We start from the raw sequence: 16,210 nt of genomic DNA on the forward strand, positions 1-16,210 counted from the left end.
TCAAACAAAAAGGAGCTACAATATAAAATCCCACAAAATTTGACAAGTTGTATCAGATTCAGTAACCTGGGCGCAAATTAAACAAGGTTTAATAATGTCCCACATGATATTGGCCTTGCCATGAGATGAGCCCAACTGGCTGGACTGGCCTCTTTTTATGACTCTGTCCTGTTTAGAGAACCTCTTGAACCGCACTTAATGTGAACGGCAAACCTGACACTGTGTGGCGGTTATCTCTCCCCCTGCAGTAAATGAGTTATAAGAAAACCATTACAGTCTATTTGCCCCACAAACAGGAGGAAATTAAAGACCTAGGCGAGGCGATTGAAAAGGTAAAGGTTAGGTTGTTAGGACATAATTATAAGAGTAAACAGTGCAGAACACGGGAGATTTGATGGAGGCGGAGCGGGGCCATATTTAAAAGCAAGATAACCATCCAGGAGGCAATAAATCAGCCACCCAAATGAAATGCCAGATGGTTGGTGCCTTCACGTGGAAAAGTGCCGTGGCCTCATTTCAACCGTGGAAGTCCATGGGAGGCTTAGGCACTCTGTTAAACTTCCAGGAATATCCACAGCACATCATGTTTTTCTAACCCACTAGCAAAGACCTTGCTTTGCTGTTTAGAATGGGAATGGAAGTCTCCAAGGGCATTGTATGTGTTCTGCACAACTGGGTTAAAAACATGACAGCATCCCTATTGGGTCGGAGCCAATCCTTAAGAAACATCTAACATAGCAGAGTAGGACCTCATGCATCAGCAGTCTTCAGTCTTTCTAGATGCAGGATGTACCTTTAACCCCAGGTGGTCACATGGGACCTACTACTGTCAGCACATGATGTCACATGGCAGGAAGGCGGGGTACAGTGTTATGCCCTCACTGGTCCAAAGCCAGGACACTGAGCTGGAGACAGGAAGCACAGGTTTGGTACCAAGATGTACCATAGAGAGGAACAGATGTACCATAGAGAGGAACAGGGGCGTAGCCAGAATTTTAAAAGTCAGGGGGCTTTTTTAAACGTCAGGGGGCCCCCTTTCCCATCCACTGATGGGGCTTGCTGCTTCCCATGAGCTTTCTTCTGGCAAAAAGGGGGGGGGGGAGCAGGCTGCAAGCCAGGGGGCCCTGACTGGGAGTCAGGGGGCAGTGTTCCCACAGCCCCCCTATGGCTACAGGCCTGGAGAGGAACAAGCCAAGGGTTAGAGCTATTGAGAAGTCCTCTCCACTGTTGAGTGACCTTGCCTTTCTCTCGGGTTACTTCTTTCAGATCACAGGCCAAGGCAGCCAGGAGGTGTGGCAACCTTTCCCCCTCCATGTGTGTAGTGGCCTTCCAAACAAAATTAACATGGTGACCCTATATAAATAGTGGCCTTCCCAAGTGTCCATTTCAAGTGAACAATCTCTTGAGGGAATGGCCCTCTTATCCTCATGCCTCTCTGGCTGAGGAGGAACAGTGGGCGGCAGGGGCAGAAATGATATCAGGCTACATCTCAGCAAACACTCAGACATGACATCAGATGCCAGCTAACTCTAGAAACTCTAAGGTAATACCATAGGGTTGCCAATCCCCAGGTGGGGGCAGGGGATCCCCCAGTTTGGAGGCCCTCCCCCCGCTTCAGGGTCATCAGAAAGCGGGGGGAGGGGAGGGAAATGTCTTCTGGGAACTCTGTTATTCCCTATGGAGATTTATTCCATAGAAAATCATGGAGAATTGATCCACAGGTATCTGGGGCTCTGGGGGAGCTGTTTTTGGGGGTAGAGGCACCATATTTTCAGTATAGCATCTAGTGCCTCTCCCCAAAATACCTCCCAAGTTTCAAAAAGATTGGACCAGGGGGTTCAATTCTATGAGCCCCAAAAGAAGGTGCCCCTATCCATTACTTCCTATGGAAGGAAGGAATTGAAAAGGCCTTTAAATGTGATGGCCAGAACTCCCTTTGGAGTTCAATTATGCTTGTCACAGCCTTGATCTTGGCTCCACCCCAATGTCTCCTGGCTCCACCCCCAAAGTCCCAAGATATTTCTTAAATTGGACTTGGCAAGCCTATAATACCATTCATTTTCTAGAGTGTTGGCCAATGCTGCAATGTCACATGCGGGTTTTTACACAGGCCCCTAGCTTGATGTCATTTCCGCCCCTTGCCTCACCCCTGCTGAAACTCCTGGGGTTGCTGGCTGCCACCTGGCATCCCTATTATATCACAGCAATCGTTTCTGGTTTTCTTTTGGAGAGCAATGGCTCCGATTCCTCGTCCTGTCCAGCAAGACAATTTTTATGCCCTTACGGGGTGAGGGGGAAAGCATCAATGTCTGCGGAGACCATCCATTTCCCCCTCCTCAGATTTATGGCTCAGACTGAAACCTGTTCCAGGGTGATCTGCTCAACTTCCCCACCGACCTCTGAGCAGGTTTATAGCCCTGCATTTAAAGACACCAGGCCATCTAATGAGCTGTGGTTTTGATCAAGAGATATCAAAGCCAGGTCATTTGTCAAGCCCAGTTTCCTGTCGTGTACTTCGGCTTCTCCGGTAAGGGGGGGGGAAGCTTCTAGCCGAGTTGAACTTTGATCCAGGCTTCCTCATAGGGTTGCCAGGTCTGTGTTGGAAAATACCTGGAGACTTTGGGGGTGGAGCCAGGAGAGGGCAGGGTTCGTGTGTGGGAGTGGGGGGTGCTCAGCATGGTGCAGTGCCATAGAGTCCACCCTTCAAAGCAGTCATATTCTCCAGAGAAGCTGAACTCTGCCAACTGGAGATCAGTTGTAAAAGCAGGAGTTCTCCAGGCCCCACCTGGAAGCTGGCAAACACACTTTATTTATTTATTTTATTGATTTATTTGATTTATATCCTGCCCCCCCCCCCCCCGCCGAGGCAGGCTCAGGGCGGCTCACAGATTTGAGGTCACACAGTTACATTGTGTGACCAAATAAAATAAAACAACAATAAAAACATAAAGCATAAAAACAATTTCTAAAAACATCTACTTATACTGGTATCAAGGTTTCAGATAGCGATCTGAGTGGTGATCAGCCATTCTAAGAGCTCCTAGGATGCGCAATAACATAAAGAGGTAGACCATCGGTGATGTTTCTATGGGCCAATCCCACTGCTGCAGTTGTTATCATTGTAGAAATGCCTGGCGGAAGAGTACCGTTTTGCAGGCCCTGCGGAACTGTGAAAGCTCTCGCAGGGCCTTGATCTCTTACAGCAGCTCATTCCACCAGCTAGGGGCAGCAATGGAAAAGGCCCTGGCTCTTGTTGATTTGAGCCTCGTTTCTCTGATGCTGGGGACTGTCAACAGATTTTGAGGCCCCGGGCCGAAGTGCTCGCTGGGGCATATGCAGAGAAAGGCAGTCCTTCAGGTATGCAGGACGCTGACCATATAGGACTTTAAAGGTAATAACTAGCACCTTGAATCGAATCCGGTACATTATCGGTAGCCAGTGCAGCGCTTTCAGCACAGGATGAATGTGCTCCCGTTGAGGAACTCCCATTAACAGCCTGGCCGCAGCATTCTGCACTAGTTGGAGTTGCTGGATTTGAGACAAGGGCAGCCCCATGTAGAGGGCATTACCGTAATCCAGTCTCGAGGTGACCGTAGCATGGATCACTGTTGCCAAGTCGTCGCGTTCGAGAAAGTGGACCAACTGCCTTGCTATCCACAGATGGTAAAAAACTGACTTGGCAGTGGCAGCTACTTGGGCCTCCATTGTTAAAGAGGAATCCAAGAGCACCCCTAAGCTTTTAACCTTGGGCACCAGCGTGAGCTGCGCTCCATCAAAGGTTGGTAAGCAGACCTCCGGTCCCAAATCGCAACAGCTCAGATACAGGACCTCCGTCTTCATTGGATTTAATTTCAGTCCACTCAGCCTGAGCCACCCCACCACAGATTGCAATGTTGTGGACAGATCTTCCGGGGTGGAGTCGGACTGGCCACCCATCAACAGGTAGAGCTGGGTGTCATCAGCATACTGGTGACAACCCAGCCCATACCTCTGGGCAATCTGGGCAAGGGTGCGCATGTAGATGTTGAATAACATCGGAGAAAGAACCGCTCCCTGAGGCACACCACAGATAAGTGGGTGTCGTCGGGACAGTTCATCTCCTAGTGCCACCCTCTGTTCCCGACCCTGGAGAAAGGAGGAAAGCCACTTCAAGGCCAATCCCTGAATCCCAGCATCAGTGAGGCAACAGGTCAGTAGCTGATGGTTGACTGTGTCGAACGCCGCCAACAGGTCTAACAACGTCAGCACTGCTGAGCCACCTCTATCCAGGTGCCTCTGGAGGTCATCTGTGAGGGCTGTTCTTTTCATTTCTAAGCATGGGGTTCCCTTGGTGATGTGCTGTATGTCATTTTACAGTGGAGGGAAGCAGGCCCTCATGGAGTCGTGGGTGACTGAGATCTGACAGATTGATTTAGATATTCTCCATTTTTCTCCCCATGGGGGACTTCAAGGGGTTTTCAATATTTCCTCCTCCTCCATTTTGTCACAACGACAACCCTGAGAGTTAGGGTAAGCTGGCAGTGAAGGACCCAAGGTTACCCAGCCAGCTTCCATGGCAGAGTATGGATTCGAACCTGGGTCTCCCAGATCCTAGTCTGCATGCCAGCAACTACAACAAACTGCCCTTGAGTGGACTCTCCCTCCTAAATCTGCTCCCTCATGTCAATAACAGCAACACCAAAGCAGACTGCTTCTGTTGTCCAGCCTAGTGAATGAGTGAAGGTGGCTGAAGGGAGGGGGGGGGGCGAGAAACCAGGTGACCCTCTTCATACTCAGTTGGAATGAAGAAGGAGAGTATCATCTATGATGCAGATGCTGTTCTTGGCTGTCTGCTGCAGCATCCTGAACAACTCAAGAAATATCTGGGGACTTTGGGGTTGGAGCTGGGAGCAAGGCTGTGGCAAGCATGATTGAACTCTGAAGGGAGTTCTGGCAATCACATTTAAAGAGACCACATGCCTTTTAAATGTCTTCCATCCATTTGGAAGTAATGAAGGATAGGGGCACCTTCTTTTGGGGCTCACAGAATTGGACCCCCTGGTCCAATCTTTTTGAAACTTGGATATTCATTTGAAGAGAGCCACTGAATGCTATGCTGAAAATCTGGTGTCTCTACCTCAAAAATAGCCCCCAATAGCCCCAGACATCCACAGATCAATTCTCCATTATACCCTATTATATAACTCCTCCTGGCGCTTACAGTAGGCCCTGTACTAAGAGCCCTGTAAGCTCTTGGAGGATTGAACATATGAACATACGAAGCTGCCTTATACTGAATCAGACCATTGGTCCATCAAAGTCAGTATTGTCTACTCAGACTGGCAGCAGCTCTCCAGGGTCTCAAGCTGAGGTTTTTCACACCTATTTGTCTGGATCCTTTTTTTTGGAGATGCCAGGGATTGAACCTGGGACTTTCTGCTTCCCAAGCAGATGCTCTACCACTGAGCCACCGTCCCTCCCGATTGGCTACATCAGGGTGTGTGTGGCCGAATATGCAAAGAAATTCCTGCTACAAAAAAAGTCCTGAGCTTTCATGTGCATGCATAAAGTGCATAAAACTTCATTGGTCTTTAAAAGGTGCTACTGGACTCAAAACATTGTGCTGCTTCAGACCAACACAGCTGCCCGCCTGAATGGTATTTAGGGTTTGCTTGCTAACATTCAGTGGCATTTAGTATTTGACAACATTGGGTTGCTGGTATGTGATACTGAATGTTTTACTATGTGCGATAGCTGAAATACGATGGGAGGGGATTAAGTATCTACATGGTAAGGCACTAAAGGCCCTGTGGAGGTGGTAGTGGTATGATAATGTCATAAGAGCAATTTCTGGCTTAGTTGCTTGCCTGTCACAGATAAGTTGGGCAATTGTAAGAGCATTTGGTTGCTGTTGACTGAGCTACTCTGATCCCGTAAAGTGGCTGGGCTTTCAGCAGGGGCTCTGCTTACTATTGGCTCAGCTGCTCCGATCTTGAGAATTCCTGCCTGCCATTGGCAGAGATCCTGCTGAAGGACGTAGATAAAGACCAAGCAGGGACCTAGAAAAAGAGTAGCCAGTGGCCTAAAAAAGGCACCAAGATTGGCTCAGGGAATGGTCCAAAATGATGGCAACAAGAACCACCCATGATGATGATACTGAACTAGATGGACATAGAATGTTTTCAGTCCAGTGTCACCTTTAAGACCAACAAATGTTTAAGTCTTTGTGTGCATACACACAAAAGCTTATATCCAGAATTAAACTTCGTTGGACTTAAAGGTTCCAGTGGACTCAAACTTTGTTCCATTGCTTCAGACCAACCATGGTTACTTACTGGTTTGATTGGTACAAACCTGTAATGCAACCCTTCCCCATCTGGGATCCCATCTTTTATAAACAGTCATTGGGCATGAATGAAACACCTGTTTTATTTTTAATGCCATAAACAGCCCACTATCATTTTAACGTCTCTGCAGACCAATCCAGGCCCCTCTGACTCTTTGAACATCATGTCTGGACACTCCTAAACCACACAGCAGGGCATGAATTAGAAAGTCCTAGTATGAATCTTGCCCTGACCTGGACAGTCCAGTTTAGCCCAAAGTTGTCAGATTTTGGAAGCGAAGCAGGATCGATCCTGGTTAGTATGTGGATGGAACATGTCCTAATAGTCCAGAGGTGATCTGCAGAGATAAGCAAGGGCAATTCACCTTGACTCATCTCTTGCCATGAAAACCCTCACTCTTAGCTGACCCTCACTTTCCACTACCAGTATTGACTCCTGCCTAAGCCAGAAGTTCATTAGTGGTCTTAGTAAAACCTTTCTTTCTTTCTTTCTCAGTCTCTCCACAAATAAGAAAGGGGAATATCAATTATATTAGCCCAAGGGCTAAATGGAACCCTCACATTCAGGGCCAACATACCTTCATGTATGCATCTGGTTGGTCAGTTAGGGTTGCCAACCTCTAACCAGCACCTGGAGATTTCACGCTATTACAATTGATCTCCAGGCAACCAAGATCAGTTCCCCTGGAGAAAATGGCTGCTTTGGAGGGTGGATTCTGTGACGTCATATCCTGGTGAGGTCCCTCCCCTCCTCAACCCCACCTTCCCTAGTCTCCACCCCACACATCTCCAGGTACTTCCTGACCCAGAACTGGCAACCCTATTGGTCATAGTAGGAAACAGGATGCTAGACTATGTAGTCCTTTCATCTGGGTCCTGCAGGACTCTCCTTCAGTACCTTTGCACTAACCCTTCCCTTCCTCTCTTTTCTTCCTGACAGGTTGTTTGCGGCCAAATGCAGTGGTTGCATGGAGAAGATTGCCCCGACAGAGTTTGTGATGCGGGCTCTGGAGTGCGTTTATCACCTGAGCTGCTTCTGCTGCTGCGTCTGCGAACGGCAGTTGCGGAAAGGAGATGAATTTGTTCTGAAGGAAGGGCAGCTGCTCTGCAAAAGCGATTACGAAAAGGAGAAAGACCTGCTGAGCTCTGTCAGTCCGGATGACTCCGATTCAGGTGGGTCCTGAATTGGGGGAGGGGGGGTATGTGGAGGCTGATTGCAATTTACTAACAAGCAATATATGTATGAAATTCATTGGATTGACCACGGAGCTACCTGGGACACAGCTGTCATTTATATTATTCCAACCAAAAGGGGCTGGCTATTAATTCACATGGAAAGCCCCTGGTTGGTCACTGCCCTGGTGGGCTGCTGAAACCAGGAACAAGAAGGGTTAAGTTCCAGTAGTTCTACAGAAGCTGCTTGTTCTATAACTATGGTGCCACCACTGGAAAGGTTGTGGCTTCAGTGATTTTCCCTGCCCTCAGTCTAACCTCTGAATCTCCCATTCTGGGTATCTGCAGGATTGCCTCCTCTGGTATACCCCCTGGAGAGCGCTACGTTTCTCAGATAACAACTTGTTGGTGATCCCTGACCCTAGAGATATCTGGCTGTTCTTGACCAGAGCCAAGGCCTTTTTGGCCCTGACCCCAACGTGGTGGAACTCTCTGCCAAATAACATCATGGTCCTGCCAAATAACATCAGAGCCCTTTGGGATCTTATGCAATTCCACAGGACCTGCAAGGCAGAGATGTTCTGCCAGGCATGTGGTTGAGGGCAGTGATGGTTTACATCATGACTGGCCCCCTTCCCTTGCTCTCCGTCCTTCTGACTGGTCCAGTTCCTCTCCCCCACATCCATGAGGTGCCCACGGGCTAGAAGTGGGAGGGAATTGCAAATTTTGCCACTTGGCTTTAAGCTAATATATTTTGTTATGATTTTGGTTTTATGGTACTGTACATCACCTAGAGCCCCACAGCTGTGGGGGTTAGGCAATTCATAAATATAATAAATAAATAAATAAATATATCTGCCGCTTCCTCCAAGGTGCTCGGGACAGCACATATGGTTCTCTCCTCTTCATTTTATCCTCACAACAACTTTGTGAGGTAACTTAGGCTGAAAGAGAAAGACTGGCTGAAGTTCTCCCAGCAAGCTTTACAGCCAAATGGGGTTTCTGGCCATGACACCAAACTGAAGAACAAGGCAAAGGTAGAAGAGCCTTGAGAGGTGGTTTCAGTGGTTAGGGTGGAGGCAAGCAGTCTGTGAGAGACCCAGCCCCAGGCTGTTTATGGCTGTAAGGGTCAAAGCCATCACCCATCTTCAGTTTAATGTTCTTCTACATCAACTAGATAGCTGCAGTTTGGTGAATGCCTGTAGCAGAAGATGACCAAGTTTCTAGAAAAGTCTGACATGGGAGGGAACTGCTAGTTTTTTGTTTTGTTTTTTTACTATCTGACAGTCAAATTAAAGCCAAACATTGGTATTTGTCTGATTACAGAGATCAGCACTCCATACACAGATCAGGGGTGTGTGTCTTGTTTTGCTGTAGCATCCAGGAACATTGGTATTTGCCATAACTGAATCCAAAAAAAGTGAATTATGCATTTGTTCTTTGGAGAGTGGTAATCCCAGCTTCCATGTCACAGTTTTGTGACTGTGGCCCAAACATATGAGCCAGCAAAAGGAATCTTTGAACTGATAAATATGTCTGTGGCTGCCTTGTACCGCACAGATCATTGGTGTATCCATCTTCTCTGTCCCCCCCACACCTACTGCCAACCCTCCAGTGGTTCATCCCACTCACTCACTTTCCCATCACCTCCATCACAGTGTCTCCCCAGCTTCTGCTTTCATAAGAACATAAGAAGAGCCCCATTGACTCAGACCAGTGGTCCATCTAGTCCAACATCCTGTCTCACACAGTGGCCAACCAGTGTCTTCTTATGCTTACCAACTGCTGGATATCATTTAGGGATTTCCAGAGTTTCTCCTCCCCAAAATGTTTTTTAAATTGTTCGAGAGTTTTATAACCCTCTATTTTAACCAACACCAACACCTTGGGCATGTACCTTAGTCCCTCATGCTTTCCTTCCCTCTGTGGATTGTTGAACCACAATAGGACCATATCAAAATATCATAGATTAAAAACAGCCTTGTGTAGAATGGTGGAATTCTGAGAACCAAATGCTGGGGACACTAAGAGGGGGCTTGGCCTCTTTGCCCCACTTGTGGACCTTCTGGGGGCATCTGGTTGGCCAGGGTGGGAAGCAAGATGCTGTTCTTTATTAATCGCTCTGCCAAATCCGTCAAGACAGTTGTTGCCTGTACTGTAGATTTTACATCCCCTCCTGATGACAGGACTGGGAGACTGGACTGGGTTACAGGCAGGGCCGTACGTATGCCACAGTTCTATAGGAGAAACCACAATGCAAAGCTCTGTAAGAAAAACCACACCCTTCTAGCCATATGTCAGTGGATTTCGAAACGTGGAACCCTGTTTAGGATTGCAGAGTTAATATTGTAACTGGGCTTGCTAGAAATCTCAGCTTTCTTTTTAGAAAAAATAACAACTGAGAATATGAAAATAATTTCCAAAATGTGTGGGCAACACATAATAAATTTTCAGAAACCAGAGGGGTTGTAGGAGAAACTTGATCAAGGTCAGAGGGTTTCAGCATTTTACACAGCTCTTGGCCTCTCCCTGTGACCGCAAAGCTGAATACGTTATGCAAAATAGGAGGAAATATTTCTGTAATATAGACAGGTTGTGTAAGTCAGCTTTTCTCGGAGTAGATTTTGAACTTTTTAACGCAAAACCTGAATTGTGTCCTTCGCCCCACCCCTCACAGTACTTAGCACAGGGCTAATGAGATGAGATTGTCACATGTGTGTTGTTATTGTTTTTAAAATCTGAATCAACAGTGAAAAGCGACGATGAGGATGGAGATGTCAAACCCACCAAAGGGCAAGCAAATCCAGGGAAGGGTGGTGATGACGGGAAGGACCCGAGGAGACCAAAGCGGCCACGGACGATACTGACGACACAGCAAAGAAGAGCTTTCAAAGCCTCCTTCGAAGTCTCTTCCAAGCCATGCAGGAAGGTACGCTGCTCAGTGGAAAATCCCCCTTATTACTCAGATGCTTGTCATGAATCATTCGCATTGTTAAGGCTTCCTTGAGATAGAACAATAAAAGCACATTTGTGTATGGAGCACCTCAGGTTCAGGTTCTGGTATCTTCACCTAAAGGACCTCAGCCTGTGAGGGCCAGATGACATGTTATGCTTTCTATGAGTCATGTCTGCATTCTCCACGCTGCCTCTCAGGCTGATGTGAGCCATGAGCTGTCTGGTTTCTGAGCAGGCAATGCCCAGTTCAGATTGGGACCACAGTGTGCAAAGAAGATGCTTCAGCCTCCTCCCCTTGCCTTATTTCCTGACCTGAAATGGCCCCAGGATGGTCCTTGCCCCCGGCCTACAAAAAAGCCCAGCAGGAACTCATTTGCACATTAGGCCACACCCTCAATGCCACTGGAGGTGACATCACCAGTTCAGTAGGTTACTTTCCGCATATCAACACAGAACAGTACAGTGCTATCAGCTGCATTTCATGGATGTATGTTCTCACCCAGCCTAATGAGAGACCTTGTTTTGCTCCCCCCCCCAACACGACTGGAGAGAGTCATGTGCGGCAGAGTGGGCAGTGGCAGGCCCAGCTTCTCCTGGGAGGGGGCATTTGTGGGTGGCTCCATGTCTCTTGCTCTCCTCACAAGCCTGTTGGAGGCTGGAGACGACAGAGAGGACAGAGCATGCAATCTGGGAGTACATGGCTGCCTAGTGCCTTCCCTCTTCCAGAGACCTTTTTTTGAGCCAGAGCCCTGGCCAAGCCAACCAGAACTGTGTTCTTGTGCATTCCTACTCAAAAAAAGCCCTGCTTGCCCTAATGGGAACTGCATGTGTCCTAATAGGGCACATATGAGTTTCCCTGACAGGCAAATAGTGCAGGCCAAGCTGGGTTGAAAACCTTTCATGTCATGGTCATGATCCAAACTGGGCATGTGGGAACTGTGGGGAATCTGCAGCTCATGTCTCTTTGAAAGACAAAATAGAGGAGTCCGGATACCAACCCTGAAAAATAACAACTGAACTGGCTCTCAGGCTGCTACTCTGGGGACAAACCTTTGTTTGAAATCTCCATGAGATGCTTCCAGTCAGAGAAGCTCTATTTGCTCTGACTTGGTATAAGTGCTGTATACTGACTAATGGCCTAGGATGCCCTCCATAGACTCTTGCTCTCTCTCTCTCTCTGTTCCCTTCTCACATTTGAAATAGGGAGCAAATCAAATCAAAGTAGCCTACCTTACAGAACTGTTACTTTGAGCATTGAAAACAATATATAAATTATTATTATTATTATTACTACTACTACTACTACTACTACTACTCTGAAAATCTAAGGAAAATACTCTCCTTACAATATTGCAAAGAGCCACATTGGTCCAAAGAAACTGCTGGTCCAAAACCAAATGTTATGAAACATCTTTCATTAGGGACTATTTTGTCCTAAGGAAAAAAAAATTGGCTTTTGTATTTCACGTCTCTTATGAGTATCCATTACATTTTTATTCCACCAATCCTCCACAGAGATAGTATACATCCCCCCTGCCTCCCCCATTTTATCCCTATAGAATTACAGAGTTGGAAGGGCCCATACAGGCCATCTAGTCCAATCCCCTGCTGAATGCAGGATCAGCCCTAGAGCATCCCTGACAAGTGTTTGTCCAGCTGCTGCTTAAAGACTGCCAGTGAGGGGGAGCTCACCTTCTCCCTTGGAAGCTGATTCCACTGTTGAACAACTCTTCCTGTAAAAAAGTTTTTCCTAATATCCTACCAGTACCTTTCCACCTAAACTTAAACCCATTATTATTGAGAGTCCTCTCCTTTGCTACCAACAGGAACAGCTCCCTGCCCTCCCCTAAGTGGCAGCCATTCAAATATTTGCAAAGTGCAATCATATCCCCCCCTTAACCTTCTCTTGTCCAGATTGAACATTTCCAAGTCCCTCAGCCAGTCCTCTTAGGGCTTGGGCTCCAGGATAGGGTGAAAGAAACAGTATCTTGTTCAAGTTAACTTTATGCCTGAGAAGAAAAGTGAATGCCATTCACACCCTATTAGTCCTTCTTTCACTTTCTGGCATTCCTTCTATGTACTTCTTCCCCTCCTTCTGCTTCTGGTACACCATACCTTCCCTTTCTGCTTAGACTCCTTCCCACTTTGCATCCTGTACCCATAAACTTACTAAACAAAGTTTGAGTCTGGAGTCATCTTTGAATTTTCAATTTAAAAGTTAAATTTTAAATTTAAATATTCAAGGTATAAGCTCCAAAGAAGTGTGCAGGCGCATGGAAGCTTATACCCCAAACAAAACTTTGTTGGTCTTAAAGGTACCACTGGACTCAAACTTTGTTCTGCTGCTTCAAGTCAACACGGCTATTCACCTGAATCTATTGAGAAACTTACTGTTACTCGCTAGGTTTTAATCCCGGATGAATGGAAACTTTTTCTTCCTTGGCCAAAGTTGGACTGCAAACATTTTTTTTACCTTTTCTGGCAAAAACCCTTCCATGCCACTATGCTAGTTCAGCTAATAAGTGTTTATGGCTTCACTACCATAAGCAAAATGCAACACAGACATTTACATCATCAACAACATGTAGGAACAGCCTGTGTTAGCAAAACATGCATGCAAAATGTTGTGGCTTCCAAGTCTGCAAACTAGGCATGGAAAAACAAAATTGATTTGACAGGCACCTTGAAAACTAATATCACAATCCCCTTCTTATCCTGTGTAGTGTATTATCTCTACATTCCTAGGGTTCCCAATATTTTGTGTTTGGACTGGATTCTTAGCCTGTCCCCGGTGTTGTCTATTTCAGCCACTAGCTGACCAGAATTCCAAACTCTTTATTTTTTATTTTTTTTAATAAAAAAGCTTCTAGTCCTTGTTGATCAAGTAATAGGAGGCTACGTACAGGCAGTCTTCTGCCAAGTTCTTTACCGAAAAACCAGCTTGCTCTTGTCGTCCATGCTTCTCACAAGGAGGAAAGTCACAGCTGCAATTGACATGCATGCTACATCTCTTCCCTAATAAGTCCTTGCTGTTGTCTAAAAAGAAAGCAGGATCAAAGCCTGGCATGAGCAAACCATCAGATAAAAAGGTGACTCCTCTGATCCTACCTCAGCTTTTTTGTGAACATTGCCAAGAGCAAACACAAACCAGCCAGTACACAATGCAACATTCAATCTGATTTGTGTACCTAGCAAACCATTCACATAATATGCAGATTAGGTCACCTGGATTTTGGGAATTGGAATATAGCAACCCTACACAATCCCAGCACAAAAGCTAGATCTCCACTGGATTAATCCACTGGATCTCACTGCAAATTGTTGAAAACGTGACCTCCAAATTTTGCAGCAGCAGTTTCCATTGGATTTCAGCAATATTCCATGTAACCCCCCTAAGATTTTTTTAAAAAATGTGCATTCCTTCCCGTGCAGGTTAGGGAGACGCTAGCAGCTGAAACAGGCCTCAGTGTTCGTGTTGTCCAGGTGTGGTTTCAGAATCAAAGAGCAAAGGTAAGGACTTAAATGGCAGAAGAAAACCACAAAACCTAAAATATAGTCAGAGTGACTCCAGTAAGGGATGTGTGACACACACAGATACACACCCTAGTAATTTTTATTTTTAAATGGGTTGTTGTTTTGCTAGCCTTATCAAAACAGTTTTGGCTGCTTTCCAAATTCACCTGGCATTTTGTCAGAAACGAACTTTTGCCTAGATCTCACTGGGCAACATTTCTAGTGACAAATCTGACTACATTGATAGGATTTGGCTTAATCAGGAGAAGATCACATAGGGAATCAAGGTACAAAGGAGAAACCGGAAATGGGAGTGACTTGCAAAAAAATTTTTTCTGTATTTCCTGTGCAACCTCCAAAGTGGCCCTCATGCATTTTCCCCTCAAGGTGAGATGTCTAAGGTTTTGTATACAGAGACAGGGGGGTGGGGAGAAGCAGGAAAGGGGGGATTCACCATAGGAACTGAGAGTTGTTTCCACTGCCCGTCACTCTGATTCTCCCTGACGTCTGGAACTGCCCAGAAAGAACCACAGGATAAAGGAGTGTGCATAATAATGTTGGTTTATGTGGATGAAGATGAGAATTCCCGTTTATGGAGATTCTTATGTCTCATTCACAAGTTTATTAATGTTCTTGGCATTTCCATTAAAGTCAGAAACCAGTAAATGGCTACAGATATAGTCCCAAAATATCCCTCCAGGCCTGAAAACCTAATATTTTTATTCCTCTCACTCAGAACCTGAAGTATGTTTTGCAGGGGTGGAATTCTAGCAGGAGCTGCTTTGCATATTAAGCCACACACCCCTTGTAAGCTCTTGGAGGATTGGCTACATCAGGGCTGTGTGGCTGAATATACAAAGGAGCTCCTGCTAGAATTCCATCCCTGATGTTTTGTAACATCGGTCATCTGGGCCGTAACTATGCCAAGTTTAAGAGGTCTCTTAGCATAAAAAAAATGTATTGTTCTAAAATTGAAATTTAGTAGGCTCTTTGGTATTTGGGAGTCCCTCATAATTTGGAGTTTGGTGTAGTGGTTAAGTGCATGAACTCTAATCTAGGAGAACCGGATTTGATTCCGCACTCCTCCGCATGCACTTGCTGAGTGACCTTGCAAAGTCACAGTTCTGGAAAGAGCTGTTCTCTCAAAAGCAGTTTTCAAAAGAGCTCTCTCAGCCTCACCGACTTTACAGGGTGTCTGTTGTGGGAAGAAGAAGAGAAAGGAGATTGCAATTTCCTCTGAAACTCTGAGTGAAGGGTGGAGTATAAATCCAATCTCCACCCCCTCTTCCATTATCTGGGGCCCTAAACTGTAGCTTACCTAGTTTGTACATGAATCCAGCTACAACAGTCAGCAGAGAATGAGCTCTATCATATACATGACTGAATGTACAAATGTGCCATTTCCCCTCTTTAAGTCAGCCTCAGATGTGGGGGAAGTGTTCTAGTGGCCACCTAGACAGCATCTATGGTTGCCAGATGAAAACTGATTTACTGATTGCTCAGAACATGATGCGATAGTATTGAAGAGATACCAATACAGAGGGCAGCCTCAGTCTCAGTCAGGAATGAAAATTAAGACGTTGAACAAGAGCCAGGGAATGATGGGATTTAAGGAGAGATGTCATTGGTCAGTTGTAGAGCTCATGTTTTGCAATCAGAAGATCTCCAATTCATCTCCAATTAAAAGGCTCCAGCTAAATGCAGCAAGTCTGGGAATGAATGACCCTCACCTGCCTGAGACATTGGAGAATCACTCGTGCAGGGTAGATATTGGGGGGGTATTGTGGACCAAAGAGCTGTCTTAGCACAAAGCATTGTGTTCACAGATGGATCAGGGGTGGAATTCTCGCAGGAGCTCCTTTGCATATTAGGCCACACACCCCTGATGTAGCCAATCCTCCAAGAGCTTACAAAAAAGAACCTTTTAAACTCTTGGAGGATTGGCTACATCAGGGGTGTGTGGCCTAATATGCAAAGGAGCTCCTGCTAGAATTCCACCCCTGCAGATGGTCATTCATCAGTGTTGAAGAAAGAACCATGTAGGGGTGTGGCAAGAGGGAGTAAGGGGTGTATGGCATTTCAGTCCGGGTGCACCTGTTGACTCTGGCTTTCCCCTCTTCCTCAGATGAAGAAACTGGCCCGGCGACATCAGCAGCAGCAGGAGCAACAGAATTCTCAGCGATTAGGTCAAGGTGAAGCATTGGGATGCGGATGGGACAAGAGGGATTACTGGTGGTGGTGGTG

The 16,210-nt window shown here is 46.2% G+C and overlaps 1 protein-coding gene across 2 annotated transcripts in view; it reads left to right on the forward strand.

Moving 5' to 3' along the window:
• LMX1B (LIM homeobox transcription factor 1 beta) overlaps nt 1-16,210 on the forward strand; it is a 201,987-nt gene that overhangs the window by 170,817 nt on the left and 14,960 nt on the right. For both annotated transcript variants that reach the window (XM_060251249.1, XM_060251247.1), the window contains exons 3-6: nt 7,266-7,498; nt 10,249-10,427; nt 13,886-13,963; nt 16,092-16,158. In XM_060251249.1, coding sequence (XP_060107232.1) covers nt 7,266-7,498; nt 10,249-10,427; nt 13,886-13,963; nt 16,092-16,158 — 557 coding nt within the window. The remainder of the gene's footprint in view (nt 1-7,265; nt 7,499-10,248; nt 10,428-13,885; nt 13,964-16,091; nt 16,159-16,210) is intronic.

The sequence above is a fragment of the Heteronotia binoei genome, chromosome 12 (assembly GCF_032191835.1).
Source record: "Heteronotia binoei isolate CCM8104 ecotype False Entrance Well chromosome 12, APGP_CSIRO_Hbin_v1, whole genome shotgun sequence".
In the NCBI taxonomy this organism is placed as follows: Eukaryota; Metazoa; Chordata; class Lepidosauria; order Squamata; family Gekkonidae; genus Heteronotia; species Heteronotia binoei.